Genomic DNA, 21,652 nt, shown 5'->3' with positions numbered 1-21,652 from the left:
GCAGAGCATCCTTGCTCATTTCAGAAGCTCCCAGAGCTAACCTACCTGCCAGCCTCCCGCCAGACCTTCCAGAGCTGCTCTGTGCCTCCGCCCACCGGGCAGGACTCCCCAGAAACTCCCCCAGGGAGGCACCCCCTTCCCCCTCCTGCCATTCACTTGCTCCTTTCAACGCTGGCCTTCACATTTTCCTCTGGGCAAATCAACGAGATCTTTCCAAGAAGACACGCTCAAGATGCACATGCCTTCCTGGGCCATGTGTGTGCGCACGCGTGAGTGTGCGTGTGAGGGAGAGGGAGACAGAGAGAGAGGTTGAGTCAGGCCTCTGCCCGCCTTGAGGGTAACCTCAGCGTTTCCTTCCAGCCCCGCTTTCACCCAGCGTCAGTTTGGCAATTTTTTCAAAGAATTTTCTTGAGAAAAGCTGAGCAATGGCTTTGCCGTGGGCGGGCCCGCGCCCCTCTTCCTCCCGCTGATCCTTTATAAAGCACGGCCCCGCGGCCATGGCCACCACATCGGGCTCCAGAGGCCCCGGGCCAGGCAGCCGGCCTCACCATGCTCTCCCCCGCAGCCGCACACCGCCCCGGTGAGCAGCTCCTATCTGGCCTGGTCCCTTCCCACCCGGGAGGAAGCGTGTAGAAGGTGCCACTCCCGCAGTGGCTTGACAGCGGCTTGCGTGGCTGACGCGGGGTGGGCAGCGGTCTGATGGGTGTGCTCATGCGTGGTTTTCTCTCTCCAGGACCCGCGAAGCCCGCCCTGCTGCTGCTGTGCTGTGTGGGGACGTGGCTGTCCACCCTCGCAGGCCCCCTCCGTGGACCGTCGCTATGTGACACAAAGACTATCCTGGAGAATTTACAGTTCGAGGCCGACAACCTCACCAAACACTATGTAAGTGCTGCGGAGCTTCTTTCCAATCCATTGCTTTAAATGTCTTCTAGCCGGGAACCGGTGGCTCATGCCTAGAATCTTAGCTGCTCAGGAGGCTGAGATCTGAGGATCACGGTTCGAAGCCAGCCCGGGCAGGAAAGTCCATGAGACTTTTATCTCCAATGAACCACTCGAAAACCAGAACACACACACACACACACACACACACACACACACACACACACACACACACACACACACACACACACACACACACACACACACACACACACACACACACACACACACACACCAAAAGCTCTTTTCAGATTTGAAGGAAGGGAAGAAGAACCAGAAAGCTCATGAGAGGCTTGGGCTGCCCTGCACCAGGGCTTGCCGGGCAAACGAAAACCCCAGGCATTTCCAAGCAATTTCTCCAGCTGGAAGTGCAGTCTTGGGGTTCACCTTGTACTCAGGACTCCCCTGTGAGCCACAAGAGCTGATCTGAGCCACACACCAAGTCCCAGGAACACAGGGCTTCACAAATCCCGCCTCCCAGAGGCTCATCCTTCCAAGCAGGTGGTTGGGGGCACCCGCTAGGGGAGTGGGGTCTCCACCGAGCTGAACCCCCAAAATGTGAATGAAATACTCTGGTTTCCCAGGACGCCATCTCGGCGAGACTTCTCAGCTACCTGCGACTACACAAATAAACCAAACAGATGTGGGTGACGCGTGCGTCCTTGCACACACACACACACACACACACGCACACACACACACTCCCCCCGGCTTTTCTTCAGCTTTGCTCGTGGCTTTCTAGATGGGAAGCGCAGTCAGATGGAGTGTGAGGAGGTCTCTCCGCCATTTGGCCAAACCCCAGAGCTGTCCGGCTTTAGGAAGGAGAGGAGATGGGATGGGAGGGCGCGGGCAGGGGCTCCTTGAGGCCCTTGGTTTGGGAAACCAGGAGGCAGGCATGTTACCCTTCTCCATCCAGAAGAGACTAAGGGAGTCTGCGCCGAGGCACACAGGGCCCCGGGCACCTCCGCAGATCGCAGTGGGCTGGCACTCCTGTAAACGGGGACCGTGGGGGGCAGAGCTTCATGGGTCGTGGCACCAATAACATCAGGTGTGAGCCAGGCTGGACACGAGCGATTGGCAGGTCTATGTAGGTGTTGCCAGCCTGCGTTTACCATCTCTCCTCCTCTTCCCACAGGAACTGCGGGAGCAGGGGCTGCCACGGTCCGAAGGGGAGAGCCACTGGCTGCCCTGCTTCACCCCCGGCCCACAAGCGGCCAACAACATCTCAGTTATTCAGGCCTATTTCCAGAAAGTCAAGGAGCTCAACCTTGAGCTCAGCCATCAGACCAATCAGAAGGAGCTGGACGTGATCATCAAGCGCCTCCACGATCTCAGATACGAAGATTCACCCGTGCCAAGCATTTCTGGACCCCCCGATGAGCATTTTAAAAAGAAACAATTCATCCAAGCTGTTTTCCGAGAGTTCTCCAAGTGCATGAACACAACTTACAAAGCCTTCGAGGAGAAACTGAAAGCGGAGGACAGAGACTGCGCACGGAAGAGGCAGCGTGGCCTCCGGGAGGCCCGTGACCTGCCATCCGGAGACCGAGCACTGATGGACGAATGGACGATGTGAGCAGCCGCTGGCGGGGGCTGCGGCTGGTATTTAACGCTGGTATTTATGGGATGTTTTCTCTTGTGTAGCCTCCTGTCTTATTCTCTTCCTACCCGGGGGGGGGCTGGAGGTGGCAGCTATATTATTTATTGATATTTATTGTGCTCCTTGCAGGAGTCTATTTAATAAATTATTTTGTCATTTTCTCATATTCTGGTCTGGATTCAGTGAGAGGGTTGAAATGGAAGGATGGGAATCCAGGCTGTGTGATGCTGTGGGTGAAGGAGTGTGGAAATGCTCTAGAAACATCTAGTGCTTCTGTTCCCTCAGTGATAGAGTCAAGCACATATAAGAATCTCGGGGCTGGGCAGGCTGCTACACACCTGTAATCCCAGCACTTTTGAGCCTGAGGCAGGAAGATCAAGAGTGCAACTCCTCAGAATCCCAGAAGTGACAACACTTTCTTAAGCTGTTTTTTTGCCCCCAGTCCTGGGGCTCAGAAACCCGGGCGCTGTCCCTGAGCTTTACTGCTCAAGGCTGGCGTTCTACCGTGTGAGGCGCACCTTCTCTTTTGACCTTTTGGTGACTCATTGGAGAGAAGAACCTCATGGAATTTCCTGAAAGTCTGAAAGACTTTTATTCCAACTAACCAGCAAAAGGCCAGAAGTGGAGGTGTGGCTCAAGTGGTAGAGCACCAGCTTTGAGCAAAAAAGCAAAGTGAGGGCAAAGAATGTGGCTTAGTGGTAGAGCGCTTGCCTAGCATGCGCGAGGCCCTGGGTTTGACTCCTTGGTACCACATAGATACAAAAAATAAATAAAATGATCTTTTTTTAAAAAAGCAAAGTGAGCCGGGCGCTGGTGGCTCACGCCTGTAATCCTAGCTACTCAGGAGGCTGAGATCTGAGGATCGCGGTTCAAAGTCAGCCCGGGCAGGAGAGACTGTGAGACCCCTATCTCCATTAAACCACCAGAAAACCGGAAGTGGCGCTGTAGCTCAAGTGGTAGAGTGCTTGCCTTGAGCTGAAGAGCTGAGGGACAACGCCCAGGCCCAGAGTTCAGGCCCCACAACCGACAAAAAAAAAAAAAAAAAAAGCAAAGTGAGAATGTGGAGCCTGAGTTCAAGCCCCAATATCGGCACAAAAGTAAATAAAATATAAGGATAAAATCCAGCTTTTCAGTTGCAGGGACCCCATTCTAAGTGTCTCCCGGCCCTCATGTCGAGTGGCTCCCAAATCACACAGCAGAGCAACACAGGTAGAAGCGATTTCTCAACAGCACTGTTCTCTAAGAAAGGGGCTTTGCTGTTGTGTTAGGTATTAACAGGGTTCCAGGGTTTGGGGTTTTTGTTTTGTGATTTTCCTGGAGCTAGGACTTGAGCTCAGGGCCCCACAGTCTCTAGGCTTGCTGGCTCAGGCTGGCACTCTACCACTTGAGTCATGCCGCCAGCCTGGCTTCCTGTTGGTTATTTTGGACATAGAGCCTCCTGGGCTTTTCTGCTGGGCTGACTTGAAACTAATTCTCCATATCTCAGCCTCCTGAGTAGCTAGGATTACAGGTGTGAGCCGCTGCTGCCAGACTTTGTGTTTTTAATCTTTTTTTTGGAAGGTGCAGTTCTTGAAGGTAAAATGAGGGCCTTTCATTATTGAACTGGGGCTGCTTTATTCCAGCCCCGCTTTCTTTTTGGTCAGTTGTGGGGCTTGAACTCTGGGCCTGGACACTGTCCCTCAGCTCTTCAGCTCAAGGCAAGAGCTCTACCACCTGGTTTTCTGAGTGGTTTATTAGAGACAAGAGTCTCACAGAGTTTCCTGCCTGGGCTGGCTTTGAACTGTGCTCCTCAGATCTCAGCCTCCTGTATAGCCAAGATTTCAGGGTGAGCTACTGGTGCCCAGCTCCAATCCCCATTTTCCTAGGTGATGAATAGAATGACAGATGGATCAGTTGTGGCGTGCCCAGCATCTCATTAATGAATGAACTAAAATCCTTGCCCGCGCTTGCTCTGTGGGAATTTGGTAGTCTGTCTATTGCCCCCCCCTCCCCCCTCTCCCCCCCCCCCCCCGCTCTCCCGGCCCCTTCAGTGGTGAGCAGAGCCTGTTTCTCGCCACAGAAGCTCAAGATGTGGCTGATTTGCGTCCTGTAGCTGGGCAGGGGTCTGCGGGAGACACGGGATCCTAGTAGATCTGGATCTGATGGCAGGGATGCAGGCCGGGGCGGCCCTGGGCGCAGGGCCTGGGCGAGCAGAGGCCTCGCTCATGGCTGCTCTGCTCAGGCCTCCTGCTGGCTGTGTGGAGCCCTCCCAAGCCCTGGAAGGACGCTTCACCTGGCACCACTTCTGGCTTTTTCTGCTTATGTGGTGCTGAGGAATCGAACCCAGGGCCTCATGGATGCTAGGCAAGCGCTCTACCACTGAGCCACCTTCCCAGCCTCCAGTTTGTTTTTTCCAAATAAGGTCTTGTGCTGACCTTCCCAAGGCTGGCCTCGAACTGCAATCCTCCTGTTTCTAGCCGACCCTCCCCTCTCCCCCACTCCAACTCCAAGCAAGCTGGGATTACAGGAGGGCACCACCACCCCAGGCCCCTGTGTTCTCTACTCCAAGTCACCATCTTAGTGTGTCATCGCACGGATCACAGGCGGCTGACTGCGGCCTGGCGAGCTGTGGGCCTCCCCGCCCCCCCCCCCCCCCGCCCCACGTGAGCTCCGGCGGCTCCTCCATTTCCGTGGAGCCTCACTCCGCAAGCCGGGGAGTGATTTCACGCAAGGATGGTCTCGCCTCACCACGCTTGGGGAAGTGACCCCCGGCCGGGCACAGGCCGCGGGCGAGACCAACGCCGCAGATTCCAGCACGCACTCGCCCCGCAGCCCGCGACCCTCCCTCTCCTCCCGGGACCACTGGCGTGACGTGGGGCTCGGTGGCGCTTTCCCTGCCGCCTTTCGGAGCTGGCCTCGGGGGCTCTGTGGCGTGGGGCACAGCTCGCGGGTGGCGGCGGCCAGACACGGCCCACCGCGGGCAGCGCGAGATAAACCCAGGTATCCAAATTCAACCAGCAGAACCCCAGCTATGGGCTGGGAAGGTGGCTCAGTGGTAGAGCGCTCGCCTCGCATGCAGGAGGCCCTGGGTTCGATTCCTCAGCACCACGTAAGCAGAAAAAGCCAGAAGTGGTGCTGTGGTTCAAGCGCCCAGGCCCTGAGTTCAAGACCCAGGACTGGCAGGAGAGGGAGAAAGGCAGACAGACAGACAGACAGACAGATGGAGGGAGGGGCAGGGAGGGAGGGGAGGACAGGGTAAGATCTGCTGACTTCCTGCCTCAGTCTCCTGAGTGACCAGGACTACACGTGTACCCCAGTGCTCTGGGCCAGCAAGGGGAAACACACTCAACAGTACCATGTTGTTCATCTGAAGGCTGGGAGAGCTGGGAGGGAAGTGAAAAGACAGAGAAGATGCTCAGAAACCCAGAGAGCCGCGAGCGAACGTGAAGCTCAACCACACAGGCCACCACAAGGCAAACAGGGCGGCGGCTGTGTTCTGCCGTCCAATCAGCAGAGACTTTCCGAGCGATAAGGACCCCAGAAACCCCCACTCGCTGCCCCAAAGAGGCTCCCAGAGGCTGCCAGGAAACCTCAGCCCATCGCTCAGCCAGGAAGGAGCTGCGTCTCCCCAGAGCGGCCCAGAGCGGCGGGGCACAAGGCCCGGACTTGACAGCGCAGACAAAGGACTGAGACCCCATCTGCATGGCCGCCTCCCACCCAACCGGCCAGAAGGCGGTGACAACACACACACACACACACACACACACACACACACACATGCAACAAGACACACCACCACACACCTGTGACAAGACACATCACCACACACACGTGCGACAAAACCACCATATACGAGTGATGTCATTTGTTCCCCTTCAACATCATTTTCGCAAAACAGCATGGTAAAATGCCCCAAACACAATGTTAGCAAATGAAAGCAGTTACAAACACTATGTATTATGATTCTCCCCACTGAACTGAAAATGTGCACGCGCAAGGCCGAGCGTGGTGGCTCATGCTTATCAATCCCAGCGACCCAGAGGGCAAAGGATGGCGGTAAAAGAATTAACAAAGCCAGGAGCCGGTGGCTCACGCCTGTCATCCTAGCTACTCAGGAGGCTGAGAGCTGAGGATCGTGGTTCAAAGCCAGCCTGGCAGGAAAGTCCGTCAGACTCTTATCGCCAATAAACCACTAGAAAACTGGAAGTGGCGCTGTGGCTCAAGTGATAGAGCGCTCGCCTTGAGCTGAAGAGCACAGGGACAGCGCCAGGCCCAGAGTTCAGGCCCCACGACCAAAAAAAAAAAAAAAAAAAATAGCAAGACCTCATCGCAACAAATATCTGAGACATGGTGATACACCCCTGTAATCGCAGCTACAGACAGCAGGTGTAGAGGGATCATAGTCGTAGGCCCTTGGCAAAGGCAAGGCTCTATCTGTAAAAAGAACCTAAAATCAAATAAAGCTGGAGATGCGATTCAATAGAGAACCAGTTATCACTAATTACAGAATTTTTTTTTCTTTTTGCGTATGTGGTGCTGAGGAATCAAACCCAGGGCCTCAGGCATGCAAGGCAAGCGCTCTACCACTGAGCCACCTTCCCAGCCCCAATTACAGAATATGTTAACCACTCTGTTATACCACATTTGGCAATTATGAACACACACGTGCGCGCGCGCGCACACACACACAGATGGCTGCTGTGGAGCTTGAACTCAGGGCCTGAGCACTATCCCTGAGCTTCTTTTACTCAAGGCTAGTGCTCTACCACTGTGAGCCACAGCTCCACTTCTGGTTTTCTGGTAGTTCATTGGAGATAAAGAAGCTCACAGGCTTTCCTGCCTGGGCTGGATTTGAACCCCGATCCTCAGACAGCCCCCTGAGTAGCTGGGATGGCAGGCGTGAGCCACCGGCGCCTGACTCCTATGAGATTTCTCTACAGCGGCGCTGTGTGGTGCGCACGCGTGCACAGCTGCACCGCGTCAACGAACCGCCCCATCTCATGCATCACACAAGCTAGGCAGGCCCGGGTTGGATTGGTGCTGGGATGGGGAAAGCAGTCACTTCCGTTTCCAACTAAAGGGCTTGCATTTCTGTCTTGGATAATTGCCCCAAATAGAGAGACCGCCGCCCCCAGTTCCCCGGCCCCAGCTGGTGTTGGATAGATGCAGCGCGGGTGCAGACAGGCCGGGCCGGCGGCGCTGAGGCTGAGCGGAGGGGGGGCCACAGCCGCGCTGCCCGGGGCCCGGGAGGGCGTCCGCCCCTTCGGCGTCCCTTCGCCCCGTGCTCCATGGTGACAGAGAGGCCTCCGTGCTCATTGGTGAGCATAATCCTCCTCCAGTTCTAGCTTGTGATGACAAGCGTGGGTCACTATAACAATGTGTGGCAGCGTGTCTAGGCGGTGGCACATGCCTGCAGCTCTCGTTTGGGGAGATGCTGGGCTCCAGGCATTGGCGTCAGACACAACCGGGACCACAGCCATCCCTGTGCAGTGGCCATGATGCCGGGGGAGTTATGTAACTCTGTAGGCCTCAGTTTCCTTATCTGCAGCGTAGAGCCTCGATTTCCGCACCCCTCCTCACGCTGGGAGGCAGTGGAGGATGTGATTCAAATCACAGCCTCGTGCAGGACAGATGCAGAAGACTGATAAAATCACGGCAGTCCGTCCTCGGGGCGGGGTGGTGACGGCAGTCCGTCCTCGGGGCGGGGTGGTGACGTGAAGGAGGAACCCAGTCACAGGCCCACGAATAGAGCATGGGTGGGCCAGGCCAAAGCAGAGCACCGGGTGGGCTGGGGAAGAAAACACCAGGACACGGGGCAGAACTGAGGCCGCTTCATGAGGAACGGAGAACTCTGCAAGATGGAATTGGAGGGTGGGGAAAAGAGATGGAGAATAGCAAAAGTCACTAACTTCCTAGGCACCTAAGTTTTGTAAACGCATCGTATTTAGTCCATCGGGCTGCAGTGGGGCATGCCTGCAATCCCAGCACTCGGAGGCCGAGGCAGGAAGAGAGCAAGTTTGGAGCTAGCCTGGGGTTCCATTGTGAGACCCGTCTCAAAAATAAATGAATAAATAAAGACGAGGCAGAAGCTGCTGGCAGAACTGGGATCTTTGTTACTCAGGAGGTTGCGATCCGATGACCCTGGTTCAAAGCCAGCTCATCAGGAAAGCCCGTGGCATTCTTACTTCCAATTAACCATCAGAAAACCGGGGTGTGGCTTGAGTGGTGGAGCACTAACCTTGAGCAGAAAAAGCTCAGGGCCAGTGCCCAGGCCCTGAGTTCAAGCCCCAGTTCCAGCATACGTGTGCGCATGTGAGCGCACACCCACACAGAATGAAAGTAAAGAACTGAGAAAGAGAAACTTGTGACAGGAATGAGTCAGTGGAAAAAGAGGAAAAGTCCACAAAGTCTAGAAAATCCAAGGCGGAGATGCTGGGTTTCATACACGTTTCGTTTTTCAGCTGGGCACCGGTGGCTCACGTCTGTCATCCTAACTACTCAGGAGATCTGAGGATCGTGGTTCAAAGCCAGCCTGGACAGGAAAGTCTGTGAGATTCTTATCTCAAAGGAACCATCAGAAAACCAGAAGTGGCGCTGTGGCTCAAGCGGTAGAGCTCTCACCTTGAGCTGAGCGCCCAGGCCCAGAGTTCAAGCCTCATAACTGACAAAAGGAAGGAAACAAGCAAGCTTGCTTTCCCCCTGCGATCCATTCTCTGCCTGGCTAGTGTGGCACAGCATGGGGCTCCCGGCCCCAGGTGCCCCACCCCAGGGGAGCCCTGACCCCTCCCCCCCACTTACCCCACCTCTCAGGCTCAGCACTGACAGGTCCCAGCCCCTCCACCACACATAATGGAGGCCCGCAGCAAGGAGCTACTCATTCAGAGAGGAAAACAGAGGCTGCTCCCCACCGGGTCCCCCCCTCCCCCTCCCCACGCACGCGCCCAGGAATCCGCCAAAGGACCCGAGCCATCACCATGACTCCCGTTTCTTGCTGCCTGTGACTTGGGTGGCTTTTACCAACGCTGCTGCTACCCGCGCGGTCCTGGAATTGGTGTTTACAAAGCTGGGAAGGCAGCTCCGTGGTAGAGCGCTGGCCTTGCATTCATGAGGCCCTGGGTTCGATTCCTCAGCACCACAGAAGCAGAAAAAGCCAAAAGTGGCGCTGTGGCTCAAGTGGTAGAACACTTGCCTTGAGCTGAAGAGCTGAGGGACAGCGCCCAGGCCCAGAGTTCAAGACCCATGACCACGACCACCACCAACAACAAAAAAAATCACCCTATGCTGTCATGGGTGAAACCCATGCGGGGTCTGAGATCCGCTGACAAAGGACAGGGGCGAGGAGGCGCGGCGGGCTCAGCGGCCGGGCGGGGGCTCCGTGCAGGAGTGGAAGGCGGGTGTGCAGGAGTGGAAGGCGGGTGTGCAGGCAGGAGTGGAAGGCAGGTGTGCAGGAGTGGAAGGCGGGTGTGCAGGGCAGGAGTGGAAGGCGGGTGTGCAGGAGTGGAAGGCGGGTGTGCAGGAGTGGAGGGCGGGTGTGCAGGTGTGCAGGAGTGGAGGGCGGGTGTGCAGGAGTGGAGGGCGGGTGTGCAGGAGTGCAGGAGTGGAGGGCGGGTGTGCAGGAGTGGAGGGCGGGTGTGCAGGAGTGGAGGGCGGGTGTGCAGGTGTGCAGGAGTGGAGGGCGGGTGTGCAGGAGTGGAAGGCGGGTGTGCAGGTGTGCAGGAGTGGAGGGCGGGTGTGCAGGAGTGGAGGGCGGGTGTGCAGGAGTGGAGGGCGGGTGTGCAGGAGTGGAGGGCGGGTGTACAGGGCAGGAGTGGAAGGCGGGTGTACAGGGCAGGAGTGGAGGGCGGGTGTACAGGGCAGGAGTGGAGGGCGGGTGTGCAGGAGTGGAAGGCGGGTGTGCAGGAGTGGAAGGCGGGTGTGCAGGAGTGCAGGAGTGGAGGGCGGGTGTGCAGGAGTGGAGGGCGGGTGTGCAGGAGTGCAGGAGTGGAGGGCGGGTGTGCAGGAGTGGAGGGCGGGTGTGCAGGAGTGGAGGGCGGGTGTGCAGGTGTGCAGGAGTGGAGGGCGGGTGTGCAGGAGTGGAGGGCGGGTGTGCAGGTGTGCAGGAGTGGAGGGCCGGTGTGCAGGAGTGGAAGGCGGGTGTGCAGGTGTGCAGGAGTGGAGGGCGGGTGTACAGGAGTGGAGGGCGGGTGTACAGGGCAGGAGTGGAGGGCGGGTGTGCAGGAGTGGAGGGCGGGTGTACAGGGCAGGAGTGGAGGGCGGGTGTGCAGGAGTGGAAGGCGGGTGTGCAGGTGTGCAGGAGTGGAGGGCGGGTGTGCAGGAGTGGAGGGCGGGTGTGCAGGGGTGTCACGTTACTCTGCTTCTTGGTGCTTTCTTCTGTGTTAAAAGGTAAAAAGCCACACGCGTGATGCCAAGGCGTGAGCTCAGATCTTCACCTACAGAACAAGAGCCACAGAGAACCAAGGCAGGAGTGCCGTCTGTGGGCAGCCTCCACGTGAAGATGAGACACTCCTAAGACCACGTAGAGACCTGAGCTCGCTGTGTAGCCGGGCTGGCCTCGCACGCGCCGTCTTCCTGGCCCTGCTTCTTGAGAGCCGGGATTATGATTGTGTGCATGTGCGTACACCAGTCCTGGGACTTGAACTCAGGGCCTGGGTGCTGTCCTTGAGCTTTGCTTGCACAAGGATAGCACTCAACCATGTAAGCCACAGTTCCACATCTGGCTTTTTGGTGGCTCATTGGAGAGCAGAGTCTCACAGACTTTCCTGCCCAGGCTGGCTTTCAACTGTGATCCTCAGATCTCTGCCTCCCAAGGTGCAAGGATTATAGGCATGAGCCACTGGGTAGCACCACACATAACCAGAGATTATTCTTTTTTTGGGGGGGGGAGGGCCTGTCATGGGGCTTGAACTCTGGGCCTGGGCGCTGTCCCTCAAGTGCTATCAGCTCAAGGCTAGCGCTACCACTTGAGCCACAGCGCCACTTGCGATTTTTTCTGCTTCTGTGGTGCTGAGGAATCGAACCCAGGGCCTCATGTGTGCAAGGCAAGCGTGCTCCCACTGAGCCACCTGCTTGAGTTTTAAAATGGCCTTTGCAGTTTAGGCTCAGGTCTAGTGCCCGAGTTCAAGCAGAGGAAGACAGAATCCACGCGTGGCAGGACGGGACTGGGCAGCAGAGGTGAGGTGGGAAAGCACAGGGAACACAGGGACAAGTCACTGAAGGACCAAACGAGCAAGAGGCCTGGACCTGGGCCTCTGGGAGGCAGGCCGAGGTCGCGGGGCAGGCGCGGGGCCCCGCGGCGGGGTGAAGCGTGGCAGTCTCTGAGCTGGTTTCCCCGGCGGTGGCTTGGCTTCGGCTCTGCTCAGTGGGAATGGCCTCCATGTCACCCATGAACGCCTAGAATTTGGACCTGGGGCCTGCAGCTCGTTTTACCAACTTGAGAACCGTGCAGGCGTGCATTTATCCCCCGATGGTGTGGTCTGACCCTGAGCAGGGCCAATGCGTCCCCACGAACAGAGCCCCCCCACAACCCTGGCTCCCCCAGCTCCCCACTCTTCAACCCCTCCAAACTTGTCTTCTCCAAATACTGCTCAGCATTTCACGGTAATATTGGGGTTTGAACTCTAGGCCTCATGCTCACTTGGCTTATAGGCTGTGTTGGTGCTCTACCACTGGAGTCACACCTCCAGACCTGCTTTGTGCCGACTATTTTGGAGGTGGAGACTAATGGGCTTTTTTGCCTAGGGTGCTTTAAACCATAATTCTCAGACCTCAGCCCTGAGCTCCTCCCCCTCCTCCTCCCCCCCCCCTCCTCCTCCACCCCACGCAGCCCAAGGCCACACAGCTGCACAGGGGTTTCAAAAAAATAGGATTTTATTGTTTTGGGTGCAAATATAGTTTGAATGCATTGTAGTGTTGACAGCTGGTGGAAGGCGCGGCGCTCGGGCGCCTCCGTCCGGTGCGGCTGCGCCCTCGAGGGCCGGTTCCTTCGTGGCCCGCCGCGAGTGGAGTGTGGGGGCCCCGGCAGAGCCCCTCAGGCCTTCTTAATCCCGCAGGATGTAAACTATGGCACGGAGGGGCGCGCCGCGCTGCGGGGAGCGGGGCCTTCTGCTGAGTAACTGGAGAGGAACTTTTTAAAAATAAAATTCCACACACACAAATGTGCCCTTTGCGCGCGCGCACACACACACACACACACACACACACACACACACGTCCACAGTCACGGTGAAAGTTCCCTTTTCCGTTTGGAGGTGGTTTCCGCAGGCCCCGGGCGACGCCGATGCCGAGTGGGTCCCGGCACGGAACTCGCTGCGCTCCCGCTCCGGCCCGTCCCCTCCGCCCTCACGGCACCCGCGGCAGCCACGCCCGCTCCCCCACTCCCCATCCCGGACGCGGCGGCCTCCACGCCCTCCACGCACTGTCCCACGCACGGCGGGCTTCCCGAGCTCCCTGGGGGCGCGGTGCAGGGGAAGCCCACATCCCCTGCGCAGCCAGGGGGGACCCGAGTGGGGAGGGTGGCAGGACACCCAGGGCTGCCCGTCAGGCCCCGCGTGGCGTGCGGGCCGGCCGAGCCCAGGCAGCGGGTTGCGCGGCGCGCACCTTGGGGGGGCGTCGGTCCCAAGCGCACAGACTCAGGCCGGACCCCAGCCCCAACCCGCAGACCATTCTGTGGGAAACAGGAGACCCAGGCCGCGCTGGGCTCCACTGGCTCCAGCCTCCTCCACACCCAGGAGAAAACACCCGCCCCGAGCCCACGCCACTCCCCTTGTGCGTGAAGAGCACCGGCCCGGCCTCTCCCACGGCGGCCACCCCGCCCGCCACTCATAGCGAGAGCAAGCGCTGATGGCCCGGGAGATTTCACGGAAACAGCTGCAGCTGCCGAGCAGCCAGCCATGCGTTTATCTGCTCTGGTTGGCTTTTTTTTTTTCTTTCTCGGTTTAAGTCTTCAGAGGGGACAGGATGGGGGGAAGAGGCGCGTAAACAAAGCCAGGCTCGTGGTGGGGTTGAGTGCACACTGGAGGCCGCAGCTGGCCCAGGACACAGGCCGAGCCTGGCCGCTGCGGACGGACACGTTCATCAGCCAAGATTCCAACACGACACAATTCCCAGCGCAGGACACAGCAGCGCCCGGCCGGGACAGCTGCAGCTGCGACCTTGCAGCCATGGCGACCGGAAGCACCAAAGAATGCACTGAAGTTAATCTCAGAAACAAACATGCGTGTAATAAAGTCAGCTAGGACACACACACTCCCGCTCTCTCACACACTCACTCTCCTCCAGGCTCACACAACCTAATCGCCTTAAATATCCAAGGGAACAGGATGGAGAAAATTTCAGCAAGTGGGAGAGGTAGGCCACAAGAAGCAAGAGGCCATTTCCCACGTGGTGGCGTGGGACACGCTCCAGCAAGGCGGGAGGAAGCTACAGACCGACCGGCCGGCCGGGAGCCCTGGCTGGCGGGCAGGCACAGGGCCGAGGCCTCACAGCAGCAAGCGTTTGCCTTTTCCTCTCCTCCCTCTGCCCTGGGGAGCTGACACCCCTGAATCCAAGGACCCGCCCGCCTGGGGCTCACCCCTCAGCCCGTAAACACATTGGGGGGCGGCTGAGGGTACCGCGAGCTCTCCCAGATGAGGCGGAGATGCAGACGAGGGAGCGGGCGCGGGTCAGGGGCGCACGCGGGGACGGCGGCATGGCCAGCCCGCGCCCGAGGCCCCAAGCGCCAAGAACCGGTCCCCAGCCACCTGGGGGCGCTGCAGGCCAGCAGGGAGGCAGGGGCAGGGAGGCAGCGCCAAGGCGGCTGCCCTGGCTGGGAGAGCAGGACCATCACTTCCTTCCGGGAGGGGGGTGCCCTGGCTGGGCTCCCTGAGTGCTGGACAGGGTCCTGCGGTGCGCAGGGGCAGCAGAAAAGAGCGAGGATGGAGTGGCCACACCGTGCCCCTCTGGTTCTTTCCAACACAATTTGCGGTGGACGGCGGCGCTGCGGGGCCTGACACTCCCGGACAACACCTCCGCAGCGGACTTGCGTGGGTCTTCACCCCGCGCCAGCCCACCCACTCTTCCCCACACGCTAGCCAGGACAGACTGAGCAGGTGACATCTTTGGTCGGAGGGCTGTCCCCACTGAAGCTCAGGTCGGATGGCCAGGCCCGGTGCAGTGCGACCCTCTGGATGCTGGAAGGCGAAGCGTCCCCAGAGCACGTGGCCGTCAGTGCCGGGTGGAACTAAGGCACCAAAAAGGGCTTTGCGCCGTGGCGGCAGATGTGCATGCCACGCTTCGTCTCTTTGTGGCCGCCATACCACTGCTCCGCGGTGCCCGTGTCTGTGCAGAAGACACGCCTCCGATCAAAGGCTGGGTGCAGAAGGCCACGACGGAGTGTGCGGGGGTCAGTGGAGGACAAGTGGACAGGAGGAGAGGACTGGTCTGTCTCACAGGCCCGGATGGCACCGGCTGCAGAGGCGGCTTCGTCTCCCCGTCCCGTCCACTCACTGGCCAGAAAGGGATCTGGGCCGAGGCCCTAGCGGGCCTTCCCACGGAGGCTATTGCTGCGGGCAGGCCGCACGCCCGCTCCAGACCTGAGCGTGGCCCCTCCCCGTCCCGGCCAGCCCGCAGGGTGGAGGGCGGCCGAGGCCGCGTCCGGAGAGGTAGGAAGGGGGCTCCAGACATGCGGTGTGGCTAAGCCTGGGACTCGCCCGATCTCTTGCCGATGCGGGTGACGGCCCCCGACGCCTCCCCGGGCAGCTGGGCCGGGTCCGTGAGGATGGAGGTGGTGGTGCTCAGCTGCCGGAGGGTGCTCAGCACCACTGCGGAACAGGGTGGGCGCGGGTCACAGACATGCATGCGCCCAGGTGTGACTTCTGCCTCACACCCGCCCTCCCCAGGTGGAATGCAGCCCAGGGGTCTGCCAGAGGGCTTGCTCCACCCGTTTTATTTTTCATTCATTCAGTCATTTATTGTTTGGTCCTGGGCCGGGGCACTGTCCCTCAACTCTTCAGCTCAAGGCTAGCCATTCTACCACCTCGCCACTTCCAGCTTTTTCTGCTAATGTGGTGCTGAGGAATCGAACCCGGCCTGGTGCATGCAAGGCAAGCGCTCTACCCCTGAGCCACCTTCCCAGCCCCTGTTCCACTCATTTTAATATTAAGCTCCTACAACTTTGGTCTAGGTGAATAGTTTTGTTACAGGAATTTAACAAGAAAATGCCTGGCTCCATAAGGAGTGCTGCAGAGCCCCTTCCTCCCCCGCCCCCCTTCCCAGGCTCCGCCTCCCCCAGGAGAGCGTCTGCACTCACTTGGCCTGAGAACGGGCAGGGAGCAATGCTGGTCCAGCCAGGCCAGCGCAGTCTGGTGCAGCTCCTCCAGGCTGCTGGTGGACACCATGCCCTCAAAGGACTCAAACAGCGGCTTGATGATGCTGCTGAACTGCGGCGTGCCTGCGTTAAGGAAAGGCGCGTGCAGAGCCCCGAGCCCCACCCGCGGCAAAGCCCCCCACCACCTCTACGCAGCTGTGCGAATCTAAGTTTCTTTTCTCTTTTTTTTTTTGGTGTCATGGGGCTTGAACTCTAGGCTTGGACGCTGTCCCTCAGCTCTTCAGCTCAAGGCGAGCGCTCTACCACTTGAGCCACAGCACCACTCCCGGTTTTCTAGTGGTTTATTGGAGATAAGAGTCTCATCTCAAGGCCTTTGCTGCCCGGGCTGGCTTTGAACCACGATCCTCCGATCTCAGCCTCCAGAGTAACTAGGATTACAGGCGTGAACTCAGTAGCGTGTGTCTTGCTTCCTGCACTGCATCCAGGTGCGCCAGGCCCACTGTGGGTGTGGGTTGTAGTTGGGGACTGAGCGCTGTGGGTGTGGGTTGTAGGAGTTGGGGACTGAACGCTGCGGGTGTGGGTTGTAGTTGGGGACTGAGCGCTGCGGGTGTGGGTTGTAGTTGGGGACTGAACGCTGCGGGTGTGGGTTGTAGTTGGGGACTGAGCGCTGCGGGTGTGGGTTGTAGTTGGGGACTGAGCGCTGCGGGTGTGGGTTGTAGTTGGGGACTGAGCGCTGCGGGTGTGGGTTGTAGTTGGGGACTGAGCGCTGCGGGTGTGGGTTGTAGTTGGGGACTGAGCGCTGTGGGTGTGGGTTGTAGTTGGGGACTGAGCGCTGTGGGTGTGGGTTGTAGTTGGGGACTGAGCGCTGCGGGTGTAGGTTGGAGGAGTTGGGGACTGAGCGCTGCGGGTGTGGGTTGGAGGAGACTGGGTACCCCTCCTTCCCATCCCACTGCTCTGCAGGCGGCCCCAACATTGGTCTCAAGGATCTAGAGCACACAGTCTGCCATAGCCCCCTGGCCTTCCTACAAGACCCCCTGGAATGTGTCACCTAGCAGCACCCCCTACCCCGCCCCAAGTCCTGTCTTGCAGCGATTGAACCCACAACAACCACTGTCTGCTATTTCTTTTTGCCTGGGGGTAGGGGAGGAGAGAGCCAAGACCCAAAGATACAATCCAGAACTTCCAATTCTGCAGGGTCCGGCTCTTCACATACTCATCGAACATGTCTCTCATGTGGTCAAACTGGCGCCGGGCCACTGGGACCCCCGTGGCGGGGAGAAGCTGCTGGCAGGAGCTAAAACAAGAGGAATGCGGCACTGGAGGCAGCCAGTGGGAGGACCCTGGGGCACTGGGCAGGTCTGGGCTGCTGTAGGGAGGGCGGGAGGGGGATGAGCAGTGAAGTGCTCAACAGCAACAAGGCCACCCACAGCGCCCTGCCTGGCGGGCAGAGCCCGGGCCTCACATGATGGCGGCGTTGAGCTCCTCAATCTCCTCCCGCAGCCGGCGGGCCTCCTCCTGCATTTGGCTCCGCTCCTGTTGCAGCTTGGTGATGTACTCCACCGTCTTCTGCAGCATGGTGGCGCGGGTGGTCTGCAGGGACAGGTGCCTCAGAGGGGGGCTGCACACGGGGGACAGAACAGCCCCCCTCCCTCTCCCCCCTCGGGCCTCACCAGCTTGGAGTTATTGGCGATCAGAGTGTTGAGGGTGTTGAAGCCCATCTTGATGTTGAAGCGCCTCTTCTGTTCGGCGGAGATGTGCTTCATCTGCGGGGAGCCACGTGACCGGGACACAGGCCAGGACTCAATGCCCGCCTCATCCCACGTCACAGCCCAGCCCACGCCGCATGGCTAGACTGGAGACAGGCCAGGGACGGGACGGCGCGCGGGGAGCACCGCCCAGCACTTTGGGGTCCATCTCATTTCTCTCCAACCCAGAGCTCCCAGGGCCAACTCCCCCCTCTAGCTAGTGCTGGGCAGCTGCAGCCTGGCCGTGCAGGCCATGTGAACTGTCACTCCTGAGACTCACAGCCCCATAGCCCGCCCAGAGCTCCCGGACAGGCCCTTCATCACAGCGGCTGCTTGGGGGACAGGGCCAGGGCTGGAGCGGCCCAGCCCAGCTCAACACCAGCCAGCTGGCAGCTCTCCTTTCCCGATGAGCTTGGCGGGAATCGTGGCCAAGGAGAGATGCATCGTACCTTTAGTGCAGCCATATTTTTGGGGTCAGTAGATTTCCCTGAGCAGTTCTGGGGAGACTGAGGACTGGGGCTTTGTTCTGAAGCACATGGAGAGGCCTGCCCTGAGTTTGGGCAGTCTTGACCTGAGGAAAAAACAGGCTCTCTAAGGGAACTCACCGAAGGAGCCACCAGGCCAGGCCACCGCACCCCAGTCCTCATAGAACAAGGGAACCCCAGAAAGTCCTCGGATGTTGGAAGCCTGTTTTGAGCTCCATGACTACCCAGAGGGAAAAGCTGGAAAACTCCTGTCTACATCCCAAATGCGCGTTCCTCCGCCACGCCAGGCTGCGGAGGGCAAGCTGGACACAAGCAAAAAGCTGGCGCGGGCCCCCACGGGGAGCCGTCCGCGCAGAGGTGGGACCGCGGGCCCAGTCGGCTACAACCCCACGAGCAAGGCACTAGTCCTTACCCTGGTGCTCCCTGGGATCTCGTTTCTTTCTTTCCATTCCAGCCACATATGTGTTTTCATATACTTTGTTACCCACTCCTGTAAATGTTCAATCAGAAGCCCACCAACCACTGCCCTTTGGCCCACGCCGCGTGACGCCCTGTGCCTCCAGCAGGCTGAGGGTCCTGCAGGCCCCGCCTCCATCCAGGACCTGGGCTGGGCACCTTCCTAGCCCATGCCGGGCCCTGGCCTTCCCTCCCAGGCCCACCTGCCTGCCTGGAGCGGACACTCACTGGGGCCTGCGGCGGGGGCCTGGGGGCTGTCCGTGTGCGGCGGGGCCTGCTCGCCCTTCACCCCCGAGTCCTGTGCGGTGCCTGCGGAGAAGAGGCGCGAGCCGGGAGCAGGGCGGCTGCTTGTGCTGTGGCTGAGGTCTGTCACAAGGATGCTGCTGTGGAAGTCAGCGACGCCAGGGGCCTGTGGGGACACAGGAGAAGGTCACCGGGCACTAGTGCACCACAGGGCAGGGGAGGACCCTCGGGGGGGAGAGGAACAAGGCCACCTGGGCATGTTCAGGCCCCTCCTCACCCTGGCGATGGTGGCGGGCGCGATGACCACGCTGGACTGGGACACCGTGGAGGCCAGCATCCCCTCCCTCTTCAGAGGGCCTGATGTCATGATCACCGCTTGCGGCTGCCCTGAAAAGGCAGCTGCCAGGTCGAGAAGTGAGGGCGAGGGCCTGGGCCTGCCTGCAGAGGCCTGGCCCATGAGGGTCAGCCGCGCCGCAGAGCCCCGCAGCACAGGCCTCTGCTGCCACGGCGCCCGAGCGCCCGACGCGCTCTGTGCTCCCCTTTGAGAGGGGCGTTCTGGACACTGGGAAGACATGCCCAAAACCACTTTTTTTTTTAGTTAGTATGAGAAATGGCTATTTGGCAAGAATCACAGACATTTTTGAATTTTAAAACATACATTCTACTTTATATCCTACGGAAATGAGAAACATGTTTCTAGTTACTGTTAGCCAAATTATTTGACATCATAGTTTGGTAATCTATTAAGAGAACAAGGAAAAATTTTTCTTTTTTTTTTTGGTCAACTGTGTGGCTTAAACTCTGGGCCTGGGTGCTGTCCCTCAGCTCTTCAGCTCAAGACTAGCATTCTACCATTTGAGCCACAGTACCACTTCCGGCTTTTTCTGCTTATGTGGTGCTGACTGGAACCCAGGGTCTCATGCATGCAAGGCAAGCGCTCTACCACTGAGCCATCCTCCCAGGCCCATAATATATATATATATTTTTTTTTCTTGGTCATGGAGTTTGAACTCTGGGCCTTGAGCTCTTTAGCTCTACCACTCCAGCCACAGCACCACTTCCTCCACTTCCAATTTTCTGGTAATTAATTGGAGAGATAGGAGTCTCATGGACTTTCCTGCAGGCTGGCTTTGAACCGTGATCCTCAGATCTCAGCTTCCTGAGCAGCTAGGATTACAGGCGTGAGCCACCACTGCATGGTGAAAAGTGACTTGTTTTTAAACTGTTTTGGCCTGCACACGGCCGCCCGGCTGAGCGGGGATGGTGCTGGGAGCCTTTGGGTTGGGGTCGCCCCCGCCTCCCACAGGCATCAACTCACCTGGAGTGAGGTGAGCATTCTTCAACACCAAGGACACAGGCTCGGGTTTGTGAGCAGGCACTATTTTAGGGGGCTGCTTAGGCCTCCCTCCAGTCAAGGATACAGGCTTGGGATGAACGAAGGTTAAAAGAGGTTGAGGGGACCCGGCGGCGGGTGGCTGGGAGGCGGGGGACAGTGCCAGGCCGCAGGGAGAGGGCGCGGGGAGCGGGCGGCAGGGAGCGAGCACGAGGCCCTGGGTCTGGCTGAAGGAGGTGGCAGAGGCGTCGTGGGTCAGGGTGGCAGAGGCCGTGTACGTGATGACAGGCGGGGTTCTGCTGACCCCAACAAACTTCTGTGGCTGCAGGAAGGCGGGCGTGGCTGGGGGGGTTAGGGTAGCGGCAGGAGGCGGGGCCAGGGGCAGCGTGGGGGGCACAGGGGCCGGGCTGGGGGGCAGTAAGGGCATGGTGAAGACGGGGAGGAAGGGCTGCGGGACGCTGAGTGATGGCGGCTCGGAAGGCCCAAAGTCTGTGGACTGGATGAAGGGGTCCTGGGTCTGGGCAGCAGGTTCACAGCCCCGCTCATCTGCGGCGTCCAGGGATGGCGCGGCAGAGGGGCCGATGAGGCTGTCAGGAAGGCTGACGGTGGGCAGAGTAGTGGCTGACAGGATGCTCCCCTGAGAAAAGAAGAGACGCTGGGGTCAGGGGTCAGGGGTCAGTGCCGAACCAGGCAACTCGTATTCACTGTCTACACCACAGGCCGCAAATCCTAACTGTGAATGAAGGAGCAGCGACAGAGTGACAGGCGCCCGGCCCCCATGCCTGTCGCTGCCACCGTTGCCCCACCAGTGCTAGCGTCCATTTGAAACTGAAGGACTGTACGGAGCTCAGGAAGACCGCACGGCTCCACACAGGTGGCCAGCAGCCTGGAGATATCTGGTTTCTAGAGTCCACTAAAGCTCCCCATGGTCCCTGCCATCTTCTGTTACAGCAGAAGCAGCCTGGATCGCAGCTGCTCGGGAAGTTCCTCCAGAATGGCTTCAGGTATCAGCCTCCGGTCAGGCAGCTCGTCCTACGTGGAAAGGCCACCCGGAATCAACCTGCAGATCTCACACTACAGAAGAAACTCTTCCCAAGCCAGGTGGGAGAGGAAGGTGCCGGGTTACTGGTGGCTAAGCTGATCCGGGCACCAGTCCCAGACCGTCCCCTGCGGGCACAGAACCAGGCCGTGCGCACCCGGCTCTGTAGTGCTAGCACCTGTAACCAAGTCTGGCTGCTCAGAAGCAAAAGAAGCATACCAAACTGCCGCTTTCAAAGAAGGCTGACCGAGGTGTTCGCGCCTCATCACGCACTCAGCTCTGGGCCTGGCTACACCTGGCATGTGGCCGTCACTAGTGTGGCAATGGCTGCGAAGTTGCCTGACAGCCCTGTGCCTGCTGCCCTTTCCCCAGCTTCCTCTACCTGAGCAGGTGGGCTGTTGGGGTCAGGTGCAGGTGTCGAGGGCGGGGCAGGCAACGTGGCGCCAAAAATGGAGCGGCTAGAAGAGAAGAGGTCTGCAAAAAAAAAAACAAGAAAAAAAAACTATGGAGAGTCTGATAAGCTCCATGAG

General features: G+C 59.0%; 1 protein-coding gene across 1 annotated transcript in view; it reads right to left on the bottom strand.

The window, feature by feature from the left end:
• Positions 1 to 12,367: 12,367 nt before the first annotated feature.
• The window catches only part of LOC138840949 (MLX-interacting protein-like), a 37,085-nt gene continuing 27,800 nt past the window's right edge, over positions 12,368 to 21,652 (bottom strand). The window contains exons 8-17 of the mRNA XM_070041400.1: positions 21,505 to 21,596; positions 20,069 to 20,720; positions 19,028 to 19,149; positions 18,736 to 18,916; positions 18,016 to 18,137; positions 17,492 to 17,584; positions 17,284 to 17,411; positions 16,992 to 17,115; positions 15,804 to 15,933; positions 12,368 to 15,315 (exon numbers count right to left, since the gene is read on the bottom strand). Coding sequence (XP_069897501.1) covers positions 15,188 to 15,315; positions 15,804 to 15,933; positions 16,992 to 17,115; positions 17,284 to 17,411; positions 17,492 to 17,584; positions 18,016 to 18,137; positions 18,736 to 18,916; positions 19,028 to 19,149; positions 20,069 to 20,720; positions 21,505 to 21,596 — 1,772 coding nt within the window. The 3' untranslated portion in view covers positions 12,368 to 15,187. The remainder of the gene's footprint in view (positions 15,316 to 15,803; positions 15,934 to 16,991; positions 17,116 to 17,283; positions 17,412 to 17,491; positions 17,585 to 18,015; positions 18,138 to 18,735; positions 18,917 to 19,027; positions 19,150 to 20,068; positions 20,721 to 21,504; positions 21,597 to 21,652) is intronic.

The sequence above is a fragment of the Dipodomys merriami genome, unplaced genomic scaffold (genome assembly GCF_024711535.1).
Source record: "Dipodomys merriami isolate MVZ:Mamm:240054 unplaced genomic scaffold, mDipMer1.0.p SCAF_307, whole genome shotgun sequence".
NCBI classification, from domain to species: Eukaryota; Metazoa; Chordata; class Mammalia; order Rodentia; family Heteromyidae; genus Dipodomys; species Dipodomys merriami.
The sequence above is the reverse complement of the archived record's forward strand: the minus strand, read 5'-3'. Positions and strand labels throughout refer to the sequence as shown.